The 16,341-nt window shown below is 41.2% G+C and overlaps 1 protein-coding gene and 1 pseudogene across 3 annotated transcripts; one reads left to right on the top strand and one right to left on the bottom strand.

Moving 5' to 3' along the window:
• Positions 1-3,214: 3,214 nt before the first annotated feature.
• Positions 3,215-3,310, top strand: LOC119864067 (annotated as a pseudogene).
• Positions 3,311-7,328: 4,018 nt separating this feature from the next.
• On the bottom strand, positions 7,329-15,993 carry MRPS21 (mitochondrial ribosomal protein S21). Of its 3 annotated transcripts, none has more exons than XM_038562123.1 (3): positions 15,898-15,993; positions 15,349-15,463; positions 7,329-8,178 (listed from the first exon to the last, which is right to left on the bottom strand). In XM_038562123.1, the coding sequence occupies exons 2-3, from the start codon at positions 15,429-15,431 to the stop codon at positions 7,998-8,000; spliced, it is 264 nt and encodes an 87-aa protein (XP_038418051.1). In that variant the 5' UTR covers positions 15,432-15,463; positions 15,898-15,993; the 3' UTR covers positions 7,329-7,997. The 3 variants fall into 3 exon arrangements, with proteins under 3 accessions (XP_038418051.1, XP_038418052.1, XP_038418053.1); XM_038562124.1 differs by lacking the exon at positions 15,898-15,993 and adding an exon at positions 15,571-15,889; XM_038562125.1 differs by lacking the exon at positions 15,898-15,993 and adding an exon at positions 15,670-15,889.
• Positions 15,994-16,341: the final 348 nt, after the last annotated feature.

Here is a 16,341-nt window from a genome sequence, read left to right as displayed (position 1 = left end):
GATTTGACGTTCTCTACATGGATTGCTCTTTATCCAAGTATAGGATTTGCTTCCTCCATCCCCTTCAAATTTGTATTCAAATATGACTTCAGTGAAGCCTTTCCGATCACCCTGTTAAATTCTGAAGCCTGTTTGGCACTCTCAATTCCCCTTATATTTCTTTTTTCCATAGAACTTCGTACCACCTACCATATCAGTACTAGTTTATTTATGCTTACTGCTTATCATTTGACTCCCTCTGCTAGAATATAAACTCCTTAAAGAGAGGAATCATTGTCATTGATATATCCTAAATGCCTACAGAAGCACGTGGCACAATTAAACAAGTATCTGTTGAAGTAAAGAATGAATATTTTTTGGCAGCAGATCTTGCAGGCCTCAGAACCTGCTGAAGTCTGTTTTTCACCTAAAGAAGAAAAAGGCCTAAGGCATTTTGTTTCACATTGTCTTTATATCTCCAGGACCTAGGATAGTACCAAATAAAATTAAAAGGCTCAAAAAATGATGAAACAGTAAGACTTGCCAGAACTTGTTTTCTCATTCTATCAGTAAGCCTGCATTTTTCCTTTTCTTCAAAATAAGGCTCTAAACCCTTTAAACCACTGCTTCTGAAAAGCACATATGTGGGCAAAGTATAATTTGGAAAAAACACATCCAATATTAGGCACATTTTCATATGTGGAAAATAAACCATTCTGTACCAGATTGCAAACTATAGAAACTAAAATTCCAAGTTGTCTTCTTAAATGATAGACTCACCAGGAAATGCAATTATTCTCTAGGGAGTTATTAGACTTTCCCAGAGAAGATTTTTATATCTAATGGCTGGCTTTAAAGAAGTTTTAGAAATACATACCAAGACCCACCTTCCCTGATGGTGCACCATGACATAATGGAATAAAGCTTGGTTTTGAGTAACAAACTGAAGGAGCTCCACTACGTTAACTCAGCTTCCCCATTGTAACTATGGCATGTAACACCAATGTCTCCCAGAATATTCAAAGTCTGCTGAATGGGCTAATGAGTCCAACTGCAAAGTTGTAAGTTTATTCTGTTTCAGTGCTTTTAACTGTCTGGGTTCAATTCTCCAGAGGAATATGTTTTTCTAGGAACTGATTTTATTTCTAATGTTTGGAATTGGATGGGTTTAAATCCTTAGTCTCTCAGTTACTACCTATGATTCCTTCAGGTAATTAACTCTTCTGAGATTGTTTCCTCAATTATAAAATAAAAATCTCTACTTCAGGGATCCCTGGGTGGCGCAGCGGTTTGGCGCCTGCCTTTGGCCCAGGGCGCGATCCTGGAGACCCGGGATCGAATCCCACGTCGGGCTCCCGGTGCATGGAGCCTGCTTCTCCCTCTGCCTGTGTTCTCTACCTCTCTCTCTCTCTGTGAGGCTATCATAAATAAATAAAAATTAAAAAAAAAATCTCTACTTCAAAAGAATATTCTAAGGATTAAATGCAATGTATAAAACAGTTACTGTGGTACTGACACAAGGGCAGCCATGTAGAACAACAGAACAGAATAGAGCCTAGAAACAAACCCCACATATATGGCCAGCTGATTTTTGACAAGGGTGTCAAGACTATTCAATGGGAGGACAGTCTGCTCAACGAATGATGCAGAAAAAACTGGGTATCCACATCATATACATAACTGGGTATCTGCACATCATATACATAAATCAGCACAAAATGGATCAAAGACCTAAACTTAAGGACAAAAACTATAAAATTTGTAGAAAACATAGGGGAAAATCTTCATATCAAATTTGACAGTGATTTCTTGGCCCTGGCACCAAAAACACATGTTAACAACAACAAAAAATAGATAAATTGTACTTCACCAAAATTAAAACCTTTTTGTACATCAAAGGACACTATCAAGAAAGTGAAAAGACAATCCATGGAATGGGAGGAAATATTTCTGAGTCATATATCTGATAAGTTATTAATATCCCAGAGAGTATAAAGAACTCCTATAATTCAACAACTATAAAAAACAACCCAATTCAAAAATGGGTGAAGGGCAGCCCAGGTGGGCTCAGTGGTTTAGCACTGCCTTCGGCCTGGGGTGTGATCCCAGAGACCCGGGATCGAGTCCCATGTCGGGCTCCCTGTGTGGAACCTGCTTCTTCCTCTGCCTGTGTCTCTGCCTCTCTCTATCTCTCATGAATAAATAAATAAAATCTTTTTAAAAAAATGGGTGAAGGACTTGAATACACATTTCTGCAAAGATATACAAATGACCAATAAACACATGAAAAGATGCTCGACATCATTAGTCATCAGAGAAGGGCAAATCAAAACCCACAAGGAAAAAAAATGCACAAGGAGATACCATCTCACACTCATCAAAATGACTACTATCAAAAATATAAACAAAATGGGTGCCTAGATGGCTCAGTTAAGCATCTGACTCTTTTTTAATTATTTTTTTAAAGATTTTATTTATTTATTCACGACAGAGACAAAGAAAGAGAGAGAGGCAGAGACTCAGGCAGAGGGAGAACCAGGCTCCATGCAGGGAACCTGCTGTGGGACTCGATCCTGGGTCTCCAGGATCACGCGCTGGGCTGAAGGCGGCGCTAAACTGCTCAGCCACCCAGGCTGCCCAGCATCTGACTCTTGATTTCAGAGTCATGAGTTCAAGCCCCACGTTGGACTCCATGCTGAGTGTGGAGCCTACGAAAAACAAACAAACAAGCCAACAAAAAAAAGCCAAGCCTCCAAAAAACCCCCAGAAAATAACAAGTGTTGGTGAGGATATAAAGACATGGGGGGAGGATTGGAACCTTGTACACTGGTAGTGGAAATGTAAAATGGTACAGCTGCTATAGTACACAGTATGGTGGTTTCTCAAAAAATTAAAAATATAATTACCATGTGATCCAGCAATTCTCCTTCTGAGTATACACAAAAGAACTGAAAGCAGGGTATCAAAGAGATATTTGAACACCCATGTTCACACCCATTATTCACAATAACTAAAAAGTAGAAGCAACCCAAGTGTCCACTGACAGATGAAAAAATAGACAAAATGTGGTACATATGTACAATGGACTATTGCCATTAAAAGGAATGGACTTCTGATACATGCTACATCATGGATAAACCTTGAAAATATGCTAAGTGAAATAAACCAGACACAAAAGGATAACTACTGTATGATTCCAAATATATGAGCTATCTAGAATAAACAAGTAGAGAGAGTGTTCGCTTTGGCAGCACATACACTAAAATTGGAACGATACAGAGAAGATTAGCATGGCCCCTGCACACATGTTAACAACAACAAGGATGTTGTTGCACAAGGATGAAACAAGTAAAGAGAGATAGAAAGTAGAATAGAGGCTACCAAGGGCTGTGGAGAGGAGGTGTCGAGAATTATTTCTTAATGATGACTGAGTTTGTTTCAGGTGATGAAAGTTTTAGAAATTGATAGTTCTGATAGTCACACAACATTGTGCAAGTACTTAATGCCAATGAATTATACACTTAAAAATGGTTTAAATGGTAAACTTCATGTTATGTATATTTTGTTACAATAAAGAAATATTTAGTACAGTGCCAGGCACATAGTAAGACTCAATTGATTATTACTATTGTCATCTGTTCCTTCAAGAAATATATATTGAGGGGCGTCCGGCTGGCTTAGTCAGTAGAGCATGTGACTCCTGATCTCAGGGTTTTAAGTTTGAGCATGCTGGTTGTAGAGAGGACTTTTTTTTTCTTTTTTTTTTAGAGAGGACTTTAAAAAAAAAATCTTTAAAAAAATCTTTATTGAGCATTTATTTTTTTTAAAGATTTATTTATTTTAGGGGGAGCAAAGGGAGAGAATCTCAAGCATAGAGCTTGATCCCACGACCCCAAGATCATGACCTGAGCCAAAATCAAGAGTGAAATGCTCAACTGACTGAGCAACCCATTGCCCCACTTATTAAGCATATAAATGCTGGGCATTATTCTAGGCACTGGGAATATAGTGGTTCAAAAAACAATAAAGACCCAACCTCCAGTAACTGAAAATCTAATGGAGAGAAAAAAGCAAATAAGCAATACATCACAACAAATTACAGAAATCAACTACTAATATAGAAGTAAGCTTGTAAAGATAAATTCAAGACACACACAAAAAAAGGAATAGAAAAAGAAAAGTTGGTAGAGATCAGGGAAGTCATCTCAGAGAACAGCCAAACTGAGAGCTGGTGTAGGCAGAGGGAGAAAACAGCATGTCCCAGGAGTTCATTGGAGAAGACAAGTGGCTAGACAGAAAAACATGATTCAGTCATGAAAGGCCTTAAATGCCATGCTAGTATTTTGGACTTTATCTTGAAATTAATGGGAACCGGGGATCCCTGGGTGGCTCAGTGGTTTAGCGCCTGCCTTCAGCCCAGGGAGTGATCCTGGAGTTCCGGGATCAAGTCCCACATCAGGCTCCCTGCATGGAGCCTGCTTCTCCCTCTGCCTGTGTCTCTGCCTCTCTCTCTCTCTCTCTGTGCCTCTCATAAATGAATATAAATAAAATCTTAAAAAAAAAAAAGAAATTAATGGGAACCAATTACTTACTTAGCAGAAAAGTGAAACGATCAGGGTTGCATTTTAGAACATTCTGACATAAGTAAGGGTGGAGGGTTTGAAGGCCAGGCAACACTGATGCAAAATAGTTAAATGGCTATTGTGGTACTTTAGTCTTCAACACAGGAATTAAGTGAATGCTAAGTATGGCTGAGTGTGGAGGAGGACTCAATGACCAGGCTTCTGTCTGGCACAACTGGCCAGAGATTATTGCTAACATTTATTAAGATCTGTGCCAGAAACCACGCTAAGCATTTGACATGCATGAGCTCATTTAATTCTCTCCACAAACCCCTATGTACAATTATTCTCATTTTACAGGGGAAACTAAAATTTATGTTAAATAACTTGCCAAGATCATGATTAAATCTAGATCTTTCTAAACAAAAAGCTTAGACAGCCCTAGTGGCTCAGTGGTTTAGTGCCGCCTTCGGCCTGGGGCGTGATCCTGGAGACCTGGGATGGAGTCCCACATCGGGCATCCTGCATGGAGCCTGCTTCTCCCTCTGCCTGTGTCTGTGTCTCTCTCTCTCCGGTGTCTCTGCCTCTCTCTCTCTCTGTCTCTCATTATTGAATTAAAAAAAAAACCAAAAACTTAAATACACATAGTGCAAGTCCCAATATCTTCCTTTCCCTTCAAATACCTACATTTAACACATCACTCCATAATTACTTTATCTTGTTAGTATTCAGGGAGGTATTATTCCTTAATGTTTTCAGTTAACATATAGGCAAACTCTCGTTTCATACTTAATTCACTTCTGAAAATTTTAAAGTACAATGTCAGTTTCACAACAGAGTCCCAATTTTAAAGCAGTACCTGTTTCCAGAGCACTAAACATTTTAAGATTCTTAACTTGTGATTGGAATCGACCTGTCAGAGGCAATCCAGTGCACATCGAAGAAATGTCACAGGTGCCTAAGATCAGGATGATCAGGATATGAGGTACTGCATCTACCTCTCTGCAACTGGGTAAGCACCAAACCACCACTCTCCTGAACCCAATGCAAGGATAAAAGGATTAGGGAACTTTCTATTCATTTTATGACCATAAGGTATCTTCTAGCTTCTCAGAGCAGGGAGTGGAAGGTCTTTCTCCCTGCCATGACAGCACAAACTGATTGGACTTCAGGCAGCTATCCAGTTACCCTCTTTACACATGAGGCCTCTCAACTGGTTATTTGCTAAAATCCATCATTGTTCACTGCTCTGAGGGACATGGACAACGGTCAGGAAAGTGACTAGAACAAGCAGGGGATATTACCACTCCTTGGTATTTTGGAGGGGGCTCAGGAGAAACTGTAATCTCAGAGGAATACTGCCAAGTAACAGGCCTGGCTCTATTATCACAAACGGTACCCTACCATTTTGTCAAAGGCCAGAACTTTATTCTTCAGCAGCAGCAATTAGCCAGAGGTGAAACAATGCCTGGACTCAAAATCACTCAAAAGTGACATTAAAGACCACATTCAGGGCAGCCTGGGTGGCTCAGCAGTTTAGTGCCGCCTTCAACCCAGGACGTGATCCTGGAGACCTCGGATCGAGTCCCGCGTCAGGCTCCCTGCATGGAGCCTGCTTCTCCCTCTACCTATGTCTCTGCCTCTCTCTCTCTTCTCTGTGTATTCGCATGAATAAATAAAATCTTTAAAAAAAAAAAAAAAATGACCACATTCAGAGACTAAAAAGGGACCTAACTTGAAAATGAGGTTGTACAAAGGTAACAAAATTGAACACCACCTATATACAGAATTTTTTCAACCACAGTGTAAGTTTCTGGAGGGCAAGGATAAGATCTATTTCTAAGCTAAGCTACTTCTATGCTGTGCCCTATAATATGCTTTGTTCACCTTGGGCCTTACTGATGAGGGTAAGAAAAATGATCAAGTCCTGAAAGGCAAGGAACAGTGGTTCCAGCATATCTTTTTGCAGGCCTGCCTAAGTCAATTAAGTATGTTAACTGTGAAAGGGAAAAAGGATATTGAAGACTAAAATTAAGACCAGAGAATTGGATTTCATGCACTTATAGCACAAGGGGGCAGTGTTTGAACACTAGTAATCTGGAGTGCTTGGCAGTCTGTTTACCCTCCCTCCTTTTTAAACACCATACTGAGGGCTGGAGCCTTGGTAAGGAGAGATGGGCTAGTCACTCCACCTACCCAATGTGTTCTCCTACAGAGGTTGGCACCAGCTCTCCTTATACTAGCAGCGTAGCTATCAGGGAGCAAGGCCAAAGGAAACAAAAGGAAGCAGAGGAGCTAGTCTTCCCACAGAGATAACATACGAAAGAGTGCTTGTTGAACAGGAGTAGAGGAGACAGTAGGGATCTCTGCCTGCAAACTACTTTGAATTGGATGGGCCAGGGATTCTCAAACTTTAACAAGCACCAGAATCACTTCCAGGGCTTGTTAAAATAGATTACTGGGCTCTAACCCCAATTTCCAATTCAAGAGAGTCTAAAGTAGGCCCCAGAATTTGCATTTCAAACAATTTCCTGGGTGATGATGATACTGCTGATCTGAAGACCAGACTTTGAGAATCACTGCTGTAGATATTTCTGGCTCTGTGCCCTTATATTTCTTAATATTCGCTCATTCTCTCTTTTCTACCATCCACCTACCGCTTTATTTCTTCTTTACTATCCCTTCATTAGCTTCCTTTAGGAAAACTGAAAAAAAGACAGAAAACAGGAGCGAATGTTAGGTTTGTCTTAAGATTTCCTCTAGACAAGGACTCCAGCACTAGTCTGGTTGATGGGTGTTTCAGTGGCAATTTATTCCAAATACATAGATGCCTCCTCTCCTTTTATCTAACAGTTGGTAGAGGGGGTACAGTTCAGTAAAGAGTAACAGATGCTTTTCCAATAATTTCCTGCTTTGGGTTTCATAAGAATTGGGTAGGAAATGGTAGATATATTTCACTACATTTTAGAAAAGTTCCTCACCTCTCTTAGACTATTTAATAAATTTTTCCCCTCCTCCCCCTTTTTGTCCCTCCCCAATAAATTTTTATTATAGCTAAATATATAGGAAATTTGCCATTGTAACCATTTAATGTACAGTTCAGTGGCATTAAGCATATTCACAGTGTTGTGCAACTATCACCATCATCTGTCTCTGGAACTTGTACAGCTTCCCCAACTAAAATTCTGTACCCATTAAACACTAACTACCCATGCCCCACTCCCGGCCAGTGCTTGGCAACTACCATTCTACTCTTAGACTACTTTCTGACTTACTTTCTTTTTCATGTAATAAAAGACAGAGTCCATTGTTAACTATGCGACTGCTTCTATGTATGCAGGCCTTCTTACATATATGTGACTGAATTTATTACAAGAAAAGTAAGAGAAAATAGGATCAGAGAAAGAAAGATTAGCTGGATAGGGATTTTCATACTGGGCCTACTATCCACAGGCCTCAGCAGCCCTGCCACGGATCCGGCCGGTTCTTTCGCATCAAGAAGTTGATTTTGCGAGCCATTTCCATGTTGTAGATACGCCGGCAGGTTTCATAGCTTTCTCTTTGTCTTCGGCGACAAGGCTTTTCATAGTACCGTCGTCGCTTAATGTCCTCAATGAGCCCATCCATGGTGAGGATTCTGTATTAAAGCAGGCAATGAAGTTAGAAATGTGGGCTCATTATTATTCTTTTCCAATTTCACAGATGGCCAGAAGTCAACTGACAAACAATTGGTGTCTATAAAAATCATGATGTGAAATGGTGGTTATATAGCATTAACTGCCTACATATAGAGGTCCTATATAGGAATTTGTAAGAAATAGCAAAGCAATTAATTACACAGTCCTTGCTCTTGGTAAGTTTATAGTCAGGATATTTCTATCCTTTTTTCTACCACAGCACACCTGAGGAATGTGACACAGTCCTTAAGAACAAGGGCTCTCTATAGCAATGATTCTCAACCAAGGGGTCATTTCAGAATCTTCAGATGGGATGGGTCATTTGTAGTAGGAAAAACAAATCACTAGGAGTGATTCCTAGACAGCAAATGCTGTCCCATCTCTAAAGTTTAACTGACACAGCTGAAGTTCTGTAGGCCCGAGATATCCCCGGACCTACTTAATACAAGGAAAGAGGCTATCACACCAATGATACAAATAAGAGCATTAAATAAAAGCCTCACCCATCATTTTTCCATGTACCATAAGCTCCAACCAGACTACTTTGCTGACTACTCCCTAAACACCCTTTGATACCAAGTCTTTATTCATGCTGTTTCCGCAACCTAGAATGCCACCCCACCTCCAGTTGCTAACCTTCTGAAATTTCCCTCATCTTCTTGATGCCAAGCCTAGACGCCATCTTTCCAGAAGTTTCTTATCTTCTTAAAGAAAATCATTTCTTTTGTTGCAGAACTACTTAGCGATTGTTTCATTCCTCCATTCTAATAGTTATTTATATAAACATCTCCCTCATTAGACTGAAAACTCTCTGAGCAGGGAGCCTGACTCAGGGCTGTATTCCAGGATCCTGAGATCATGACCTGAGCCAAAGGCAGACACTTAACCAACTGAACCACCAGGTGTCCCAACAATATGCACTTCTTGTACTGCTTTCCTAGATAATCCCGGATAACCCCAGCCACAAAGTATGAATTTTCTAAATTCATAAAGAAGCCAAAAAGAGATCTTCACACCTCAGGCCCTAAGCTTCTGGAACTTGAATCTCTTCGTATATTTTTGTTTCTAACCATTCCTCTTCTTTCTGATCAAATTCTTTCCTTTTTAATATGTAGTTCTTTTTTTTCCAAAAGCTATTCCTAAATTGTTCTAATACCTAAAATAAAGTAAATAAAAGTAAATAAAAGTAAAAAAAGTAATGCCACACTTTTTTAAAAAGATATATGTATTTATTTTTGAGGGGAAACCACAAGTAAGGGGAGAGGCAGAAAGAGAGGAAGAGAGAGAATCCTCAAGCAGACTCTTGGCTGAGCAAGGAGCCTGATGTGGGGCTCGATCCTAAGACACCAAGATCATGACTTGAGCCAAAATCAAGTCTGCCACTTAACCAAATGGACCACGCAGGTGCCCCAGAAATGCTATATTTCTTAACTAGGATAATTGAGTGTGCCAAGAGTACAATCCAGAGACAAAAGTCTCTGGATAAAGTTGATACATTTGCCCAAAGAACCAATTTCAGGGACGCCTGGGTGGCTCAGCGGTTGAGTGTCTGCCTTTGGCTCAGGGCATGATCCCAGAGTCCCGAGGTCAAGTCCCACATTGGGCTCCCCTCCAGGAGCCTGCCTCTCCCTCTGCCTGTGTCTCTCACAAATAAATAAATAAAATCCTAAAAAAAACCCCAACAATTTTAACTTGAACAGGGGTGGAGGTGCTACCCTTAAAACAGATGCAATGGCAATGAATTAAAAAAAAAAAAAAATCATGCTTGGGTAGCTCAGTGGTTGAGCGTCTGCCTCCGGCTTAGGTTGTGATCCCAGCATCCTGGGATAAAATCCTGCATCTGGCTTTCCACAAGGAGCCTGCTTCTCCCTCTACCTATATGTCTCTGCCTCTCTCTGTGTCTCTCATGAACAAATAAAATCTTAAAAAAAAAAAAAAATCACCTAAAATTTTCATTAAAAAAAGAGAAACTTCAAAGAGAACCCATGTTTGCTTATAGTAGCAGAAACCCTATAGTTCTTTCACTCTCCTTTGCTGTTAAGGATACCTTTGGGAAGGTCTAACAAACATTAAGAGATTGACAAAAGATAAAGAAACATTTACATTCATTAAATAGACACTTACTGAGAGCTTTCTATGCGCCAGACATTTTGGCAAATGTAAGGGATATAAAAATGAAAATGCACAGGTCTCTGCTCTTAAGAAGTTTATTACAATCCTGGCTCAAAACTAAAATCTCATGGGACATTTTAAAAAATGCTGCTGGTCAGATGCCACTGCCCAGACTTAGTCTCGAGGGGGGCCTTGGCATCAAGAGGTTTTTTAAAGGTTCCCCAAGTGATTCCAAATTGGTAGCCAGGGTTGAAATCCGCATGGTGTCACACTGGCCAGTTTCCTTCGGTTTCTGACTAAAATTAGCACTTATACCTAGGAAAAAAGTATGCACAAACTGCCATTCACCTACAAAGAGAATCTTAAAAGAAGTATGGGGCTGCTGTTTAACAAAAAGAAGAATGAAAGAAAGAAAGACAAAAAAAGAGCAATATGAAAACAGATACCTAAGAACAAGATCTGAGATAGTGCCAGGCCAGGCCAGATGGAAGAAAACCAAACATGCCTCACCTTCTGCCATGTATTTATTTTTCTCTCACCTACCACCCATTTGCACCTGGAATCAGGAAGGATTTTTAGAGAAAATTTAAAAAAGGAAAAAAAATGGAAAAGAAAAATTCTAATGTTAATTAAAATAAAAATATATTGGCTAAATACGGATTTTGGAAGATGTAGATATACAGATATTTGGTTCTAAGTTAATTAGAAAGATCCCAAAGACACCAGAAAAGTCTTCTCTCAGAAGGTAGAGAAGGCCTAATGTTTTCTTCAAGTCTAACATCAATGGAAAGAGGATCACCTTCACGGAGGAAATTAGAAATATTCTGTTTTTCAGGGTTTTTGGTTTTTTTTTAAGATTTTATTTATTTATTCATGAAAGACACAGAAAGAGAGAGGCAGAGACATAGGCAGAGGGAGACGCAGGCTCCATGCAGCCTGATGTGGGACTTGATCCTAGAACTCTAGGATCACGCCCTGAGCCGAAGGCAGACGCTCAACCACTGAGCCACCCAGGAGTCCCTGTTTTTCAGGTTTTAAATTTTTGTAACTGGAAATGGAGATGAGAAAGCAGAGCATACAGGGGGAATAAATGCTATTATTTCAAAATAAGATTAGCAATAGGCTAAGTAGAGGAGCCTTGGTTGGGAAGTATCACTATCTATAAGAAAAGTCCTTCCAGTATCAGCAGCAAACTGGCTTAATTTTCTTATCTTTTCATCTTCAGTCCACCTTGAGCATAACCTGATGATCAAGGAAGATAGAGAAAAAACAGCTACAGTAAATTTTTAATCATTCAAAATAAATAAACAGGGACACCTGGGTGGCTCAATGGTTGATCATCTGCCTTCGGCTCAGGGAGTGATCCCGGGGTCCTGGTATGGAGTCCCACATCAGGCCCCCCACAGGGAACCTGATTCTCCTCTACCTATGTCTCTGTCTCTCTCATGAATAAATAAATAAGCAAAACAAAAATAAATAAATAAGCAAACAAATCACCCACAAAGCAAAACCAAAAGGGTAAAAATCTTCCTTACAATGACTTCCAAATTATGAAAATAACTAACACACAATGCCTACTATGTGCCAAGCACTGTTCTAAGCAATTTAATCATATTAACTAATTTAATCCTCACATCCACCCTGTGAGGTAGGTGCTATTTTATTATTAGTTCCACTTTACAGATGAAGAAACTGAGGCAGAGACATTAAGTAGCTTACCATAGATCATGAAGCTAATAAACGGCAGAGCTGAGATCTATTTGAACCGGGCAGTCTACTACAGGGTCTGTGTTTTGTTTTGTTTTGTTTTGTTTTCCTAAGATTTGTTTATTTGAGAGAGAGAGCGCATGAACATGCAAGATGTGAGGAGAGAAAATGTCCAGCAGACTCTCCATTGAACGTAGAGTTTGACTCAGGGCTTGATCCCATTACCCCAAGATCATGACCTGAGCTGAAATCAGGAGTCATTCATTCAACCAACTGAACCACCCAGGTGCCCCAGGGGGCTGTACTCTTATATTCAAGCCATCATCAAAGCTTTGGTCAAAAGTTTTAAAGTTGTAGCTACTTCCTTGATACAAACATAAAAAATGGTTCAATAAATAATCCTGCACCATAAATTATTTTTTCATTCCTTGCCAAAGTAACTCATTTCTTAAAAATCAAAATTTTGAGGGCACTTGGGTGGCTCAGTTGGTTGGGCATCTGCCTTGAGTTCAAGTCGTGGTCCCGAGTTCTGGGATCCAGCCCCACATGGGGCTTCCTGCTCAGTGGGGGGCCTGCTTCTCCCTCTCCTCCCCACTCATGTTCTCTCACTATTTGTCTTTCTCAAATAAATAAAATCTTTAAATTTTGATTTTTTAATCAAAATTTTGCTTTTGTGTTATTTGCACTTTAGGAACAGTGGAGGTTAGTGGAGCTAAAGCTAAGCCTTTATAAATTTGTTTTACCATCAATTAATGGCTAGACTTTGACATCCCTCAATAATATAAACATCTCAATCACCCTGGCTAATAGACCCATCTAAACCCACCAAAATAAATCATAGGAAGACTTACAGGTAAAGATCAGAAAAACAATAGAGGAACCTGCATGACCTCCTTTTCCCAAATTCAGCATTTAATCTCACTAACTAATTCACTATGGAGTCTATAAAGACATTCAATTTGTGCTTATTCTACAGGGGCAGAGAAAAGTTATTAGATACCTCAACCCTCTCACAGAGGTGCCACCTGGTCTGAAATAGGAAAGAGTTGGGAATGAGCAGTGATAGAAAAAAATGATACAGGGAAACCTGGGTGGCTCAGTGGTTGAGCACATGCCTTCGGCCCAGAACATGATCCTGGGGTCCTGGGATCGAGTCCCACATTGGGCTCCCTGCATGGAGCCAGCTTCTCTCTGTGTGCCTCTCATGAATGAATAAAAATATTTTTTAAAAAAATGAAAAAAAAAATGATACAGGGAATCTTCCCACATAGTACTTAACTGAGTATCTTTAGGGGACAGCTTCTGCCCAAGGATACAACTGGTATGCACACACATAGAATGAGGTAATGGGGCTGATCTAAGACCAGATCCTTCTAACAGACACACAATCAGGGCACCTGGGTAGCTCAATCCATTAAGCGTCTGCCTTTGGCCTAGGCCATGATCCCGGAGTCCTGGGATCGAGCCCCTATTGGACTCCCTATTCAGTGGGGAGCCTGCTTCTCTCTCTATCCCTCACCCCACTCATGCTCTCTCTCAAACAAATACAATCTTAAAAAAAAAAAAAAAGACAATACAGAAACCATCTTGAGCCTGCAACTGCTTCTCACAGCACCTTCGCCCTCATTTAATATGGTCTTCTGTCATCCAACACTCCACACCTACAACTCTGCTAAGAACTAGTTTCTCTTTCATTTACCCTCTCAGACCCCAACAACCCTAATAAGCCCAATCAAATATTCTTTTTTTTTTTTAAGATTGTATTTGAGAGAGAGTGAGCATGAGTGGAGCAGAGTGGAGAGAAGCAGGCTCCCTGCTCAGCAGAGAGCCCCACATGGGACAACTCCAGGACCCTGAGATCATGACCGGAGCCGAAGGCAGACACTTAACTGACTGAGCCACCCAGGCACCCTCAAATAAATAGGTGTCTACATCTCCAGAGGAACTAGAACACTGCATAGAAAGGTGTTATTTTTTTTTTTTTTTTTTTTTTTTTATGATAGTCACACAGAGAGAGAGAGGCAGAGACATAGGCAGAGGGAGAAGCAGGCTCCATGCACCGGGAGCCCGACGTGGGATTTGATCCCGGGTCTCCAGGATCGCGCCCTGGGCCAAAGGCAGGCGCCAAACCACTGCGCCACCCAGGGATCCCTAGAAAGGTGTATTTTACACCCCTCTCCACCATTCAATAATCATGTGATCCAAGAAACATAATTTACATGTCCTAAGCTTCCCTTACTTGTGTAATAAAGCTACCATTTTATTGGCCTTAAGGTAGAAGGCCAGCTCATATATTCTCTTAAGATCTCTTTCATATAATTCTTTGATAATTCAATTCAACAAGCATCTGTTTCTTTCATACTGGAGAGAGAAAATGATGAAGCGAGACAGAAAATCAAAATCCTTATAACCAGTGATAAGGGAAGACTAATTAACTATTGGCCTGAGAACATATGATGGTAAGGTATTCTTTATTACAGCTCTTCTACACCTCTTTAGTCTAGCATTCAAAAACCTTTCAAAACAGGGCAGCTTGGGTGGCTTGGCGGTTTGGCGCTGCCTTCAGCCCAGGGCCTGATCCTGGGGAACCGGGATCGAGTCCCACGTCAGGCTTCCTGCATGGAGCCTGCTTCTCCCTCTGCCAGTGTCTCTGCCTCTCTTTCTGTGTCTCTCATGAATAAATAAATAAAATCTGGGCAGCCCGGGTGGCTCAACAGTTCAGCACCGCCTTAGGCCAAGGACATGATCCTGGAGACCAGGGTTCGAGTCCCGTGTGGGGCTCCCTGCGTGGAGCCTGCTTCTCCCTCTGCCTGTGTCTCTGTCTCTATGTCTCTCATGAATAGATAAATAAAATCTTAAAAAAAAAAAACTTTCAAAACAGCTCTTCGGATACTCCTAGTTCATTTCCACCTTTGTTTTTGCTAATGCTGTAACCTTTCTCAAACCTGTTAAGACTTTTCCATCTCTTGCTCGCTTCTCCAAGATCCCAGATCTGAATTCATCTATTAGCCTTGTCTGACACCAATCCCTCAACTTTATATTTATCACATACTACGTTCCCACTGTCCAGTTACATTTTGATTTTCCCTTTGGGCTCCTTAAGTCTTGGGAGAGAATTCAGGCTCTGTATAAACAAACTTCATACTGTTAGGTTTGGGGGAAAACTTCATTTTTAAGATAATAAACTAAGGGGCTGAAAAGTTTCAAGAGACTCTGAAGACCTGGCTGATGTAAGTTTGAGAACAATCTATGACAGGGGAAGGAGAGAATAACTACCGAAGCACTTCCCAAGAGAGCTTGTTTCTGGTTACCTGTTTAGGGTCCTGTATGCACCTTCCACGTTCCCTTCCTGTACCATCACAGTCCTGGCAACGAACTTCAGATGTTTTGCCATGACCTTGGAATTAAATCTTCACTCCGCAGGGCCTAAAGGGTGATGGAGAAAGGGAAAGTATAGAGACCAGGTAAGAAAAGGAAAACAGCAGAATGCACACTTACCGCGTGGCTTACTTAGGATCTGGAAAAGCAAGGACCTTGGAAACAAAGGACACAGAGCACGTGGAGTCTTCACATCTTAGAGAGTATACGCTAATCATAACCAAGACTGCCTAGTTCTCTTTGCGGATACAAACCCTAACTTAGGGGAAGAAACGAAACTGGAGCAGGGCGTCACCACGGAGATATACGAAGCCCGGACGGGAGGATCCGGAAACGCCACAGGGTGCTCCAGGTACCGCTCACCGCCCCAGGAGCGTTTGGGGCGAGAACTGGGAACGGAGTCTTTCTCCGTCTTTCTCGCGCAAGTTTCCCCTCCCACGACACCCGTCCTGCTCTCCCCATTCCCATCCTCCGCTCCTCACCTCACGCCCTCAGCAACCAGCAGCCGGGAAGGTGGCGCGCGGCCGGAAGCGGAAGCTACGTCCTCTCCTGCGCGGCGCGTGGAAATTCTGGCTGGAAGGAGGGCGGAAAAAAACCAAGAAACCAAAAACAAACCCGAAACAGCTTGGAAACCATAGCAATTCTTTCTGGCTCGAGTTGATTGCTTCTCCAGGCTCCCCACCCCCACACCCCCGCCAGACTCCCCAAGCCTCCAGCCTGTACTCTACACCCGACAAAGCACAATACTCGTTGCCTTAAATTCGCCCAAAACAGTTTGCTCGTTTTCTCATGCTTCGGTCTTTGAGAAGGTCAGTGTGATTCCGTACTCCCTGATCCTATCAAATCTGTAATCGATATTTACTTTTTAAAAGATTTTATTTATTCATAAGAGAGAGAGGCAGAGATATAGGCAGAGGGAGAAGCAG

Source organism: Canis lupus, chromosome 17 (assembly GCF_011100685.1).
Source record: "Canis lupus familiaris isolate Mischka breed German Shepherd chromosome 17, alternate assembly UU_Cfam_GSD_1.0, whole genome shotgun sequence".
In the NCBI taxonomy this organism is placed as follows: Eukaryota; Metazoa; Chordata; class Mammalia; order Carnivora; family Canidae; genus Canis; species Canis lupus.
Note: the sequence above shows the minus strand (reverse complement) of the source record. Positions and strands in the feature narration are given on the sequence as shown.

Bases quoted from the DNA above. Each gene is read 5' to 3' on its own strand.
- MRPS21 (XM_038562123.1), bottom strand. From the start codon at position 15,431: ATGGCAAAACATCTGAAGTTCGTTGCCAGGACTGTGATGGTACAGGAA. The intron at 8,179-15,348 runs GTAACCAGAAAC...GCTTTAATACAG, and splicing joins GCATACAGGACCCTAAACAG to AATCCTCACCATGGATGGGC.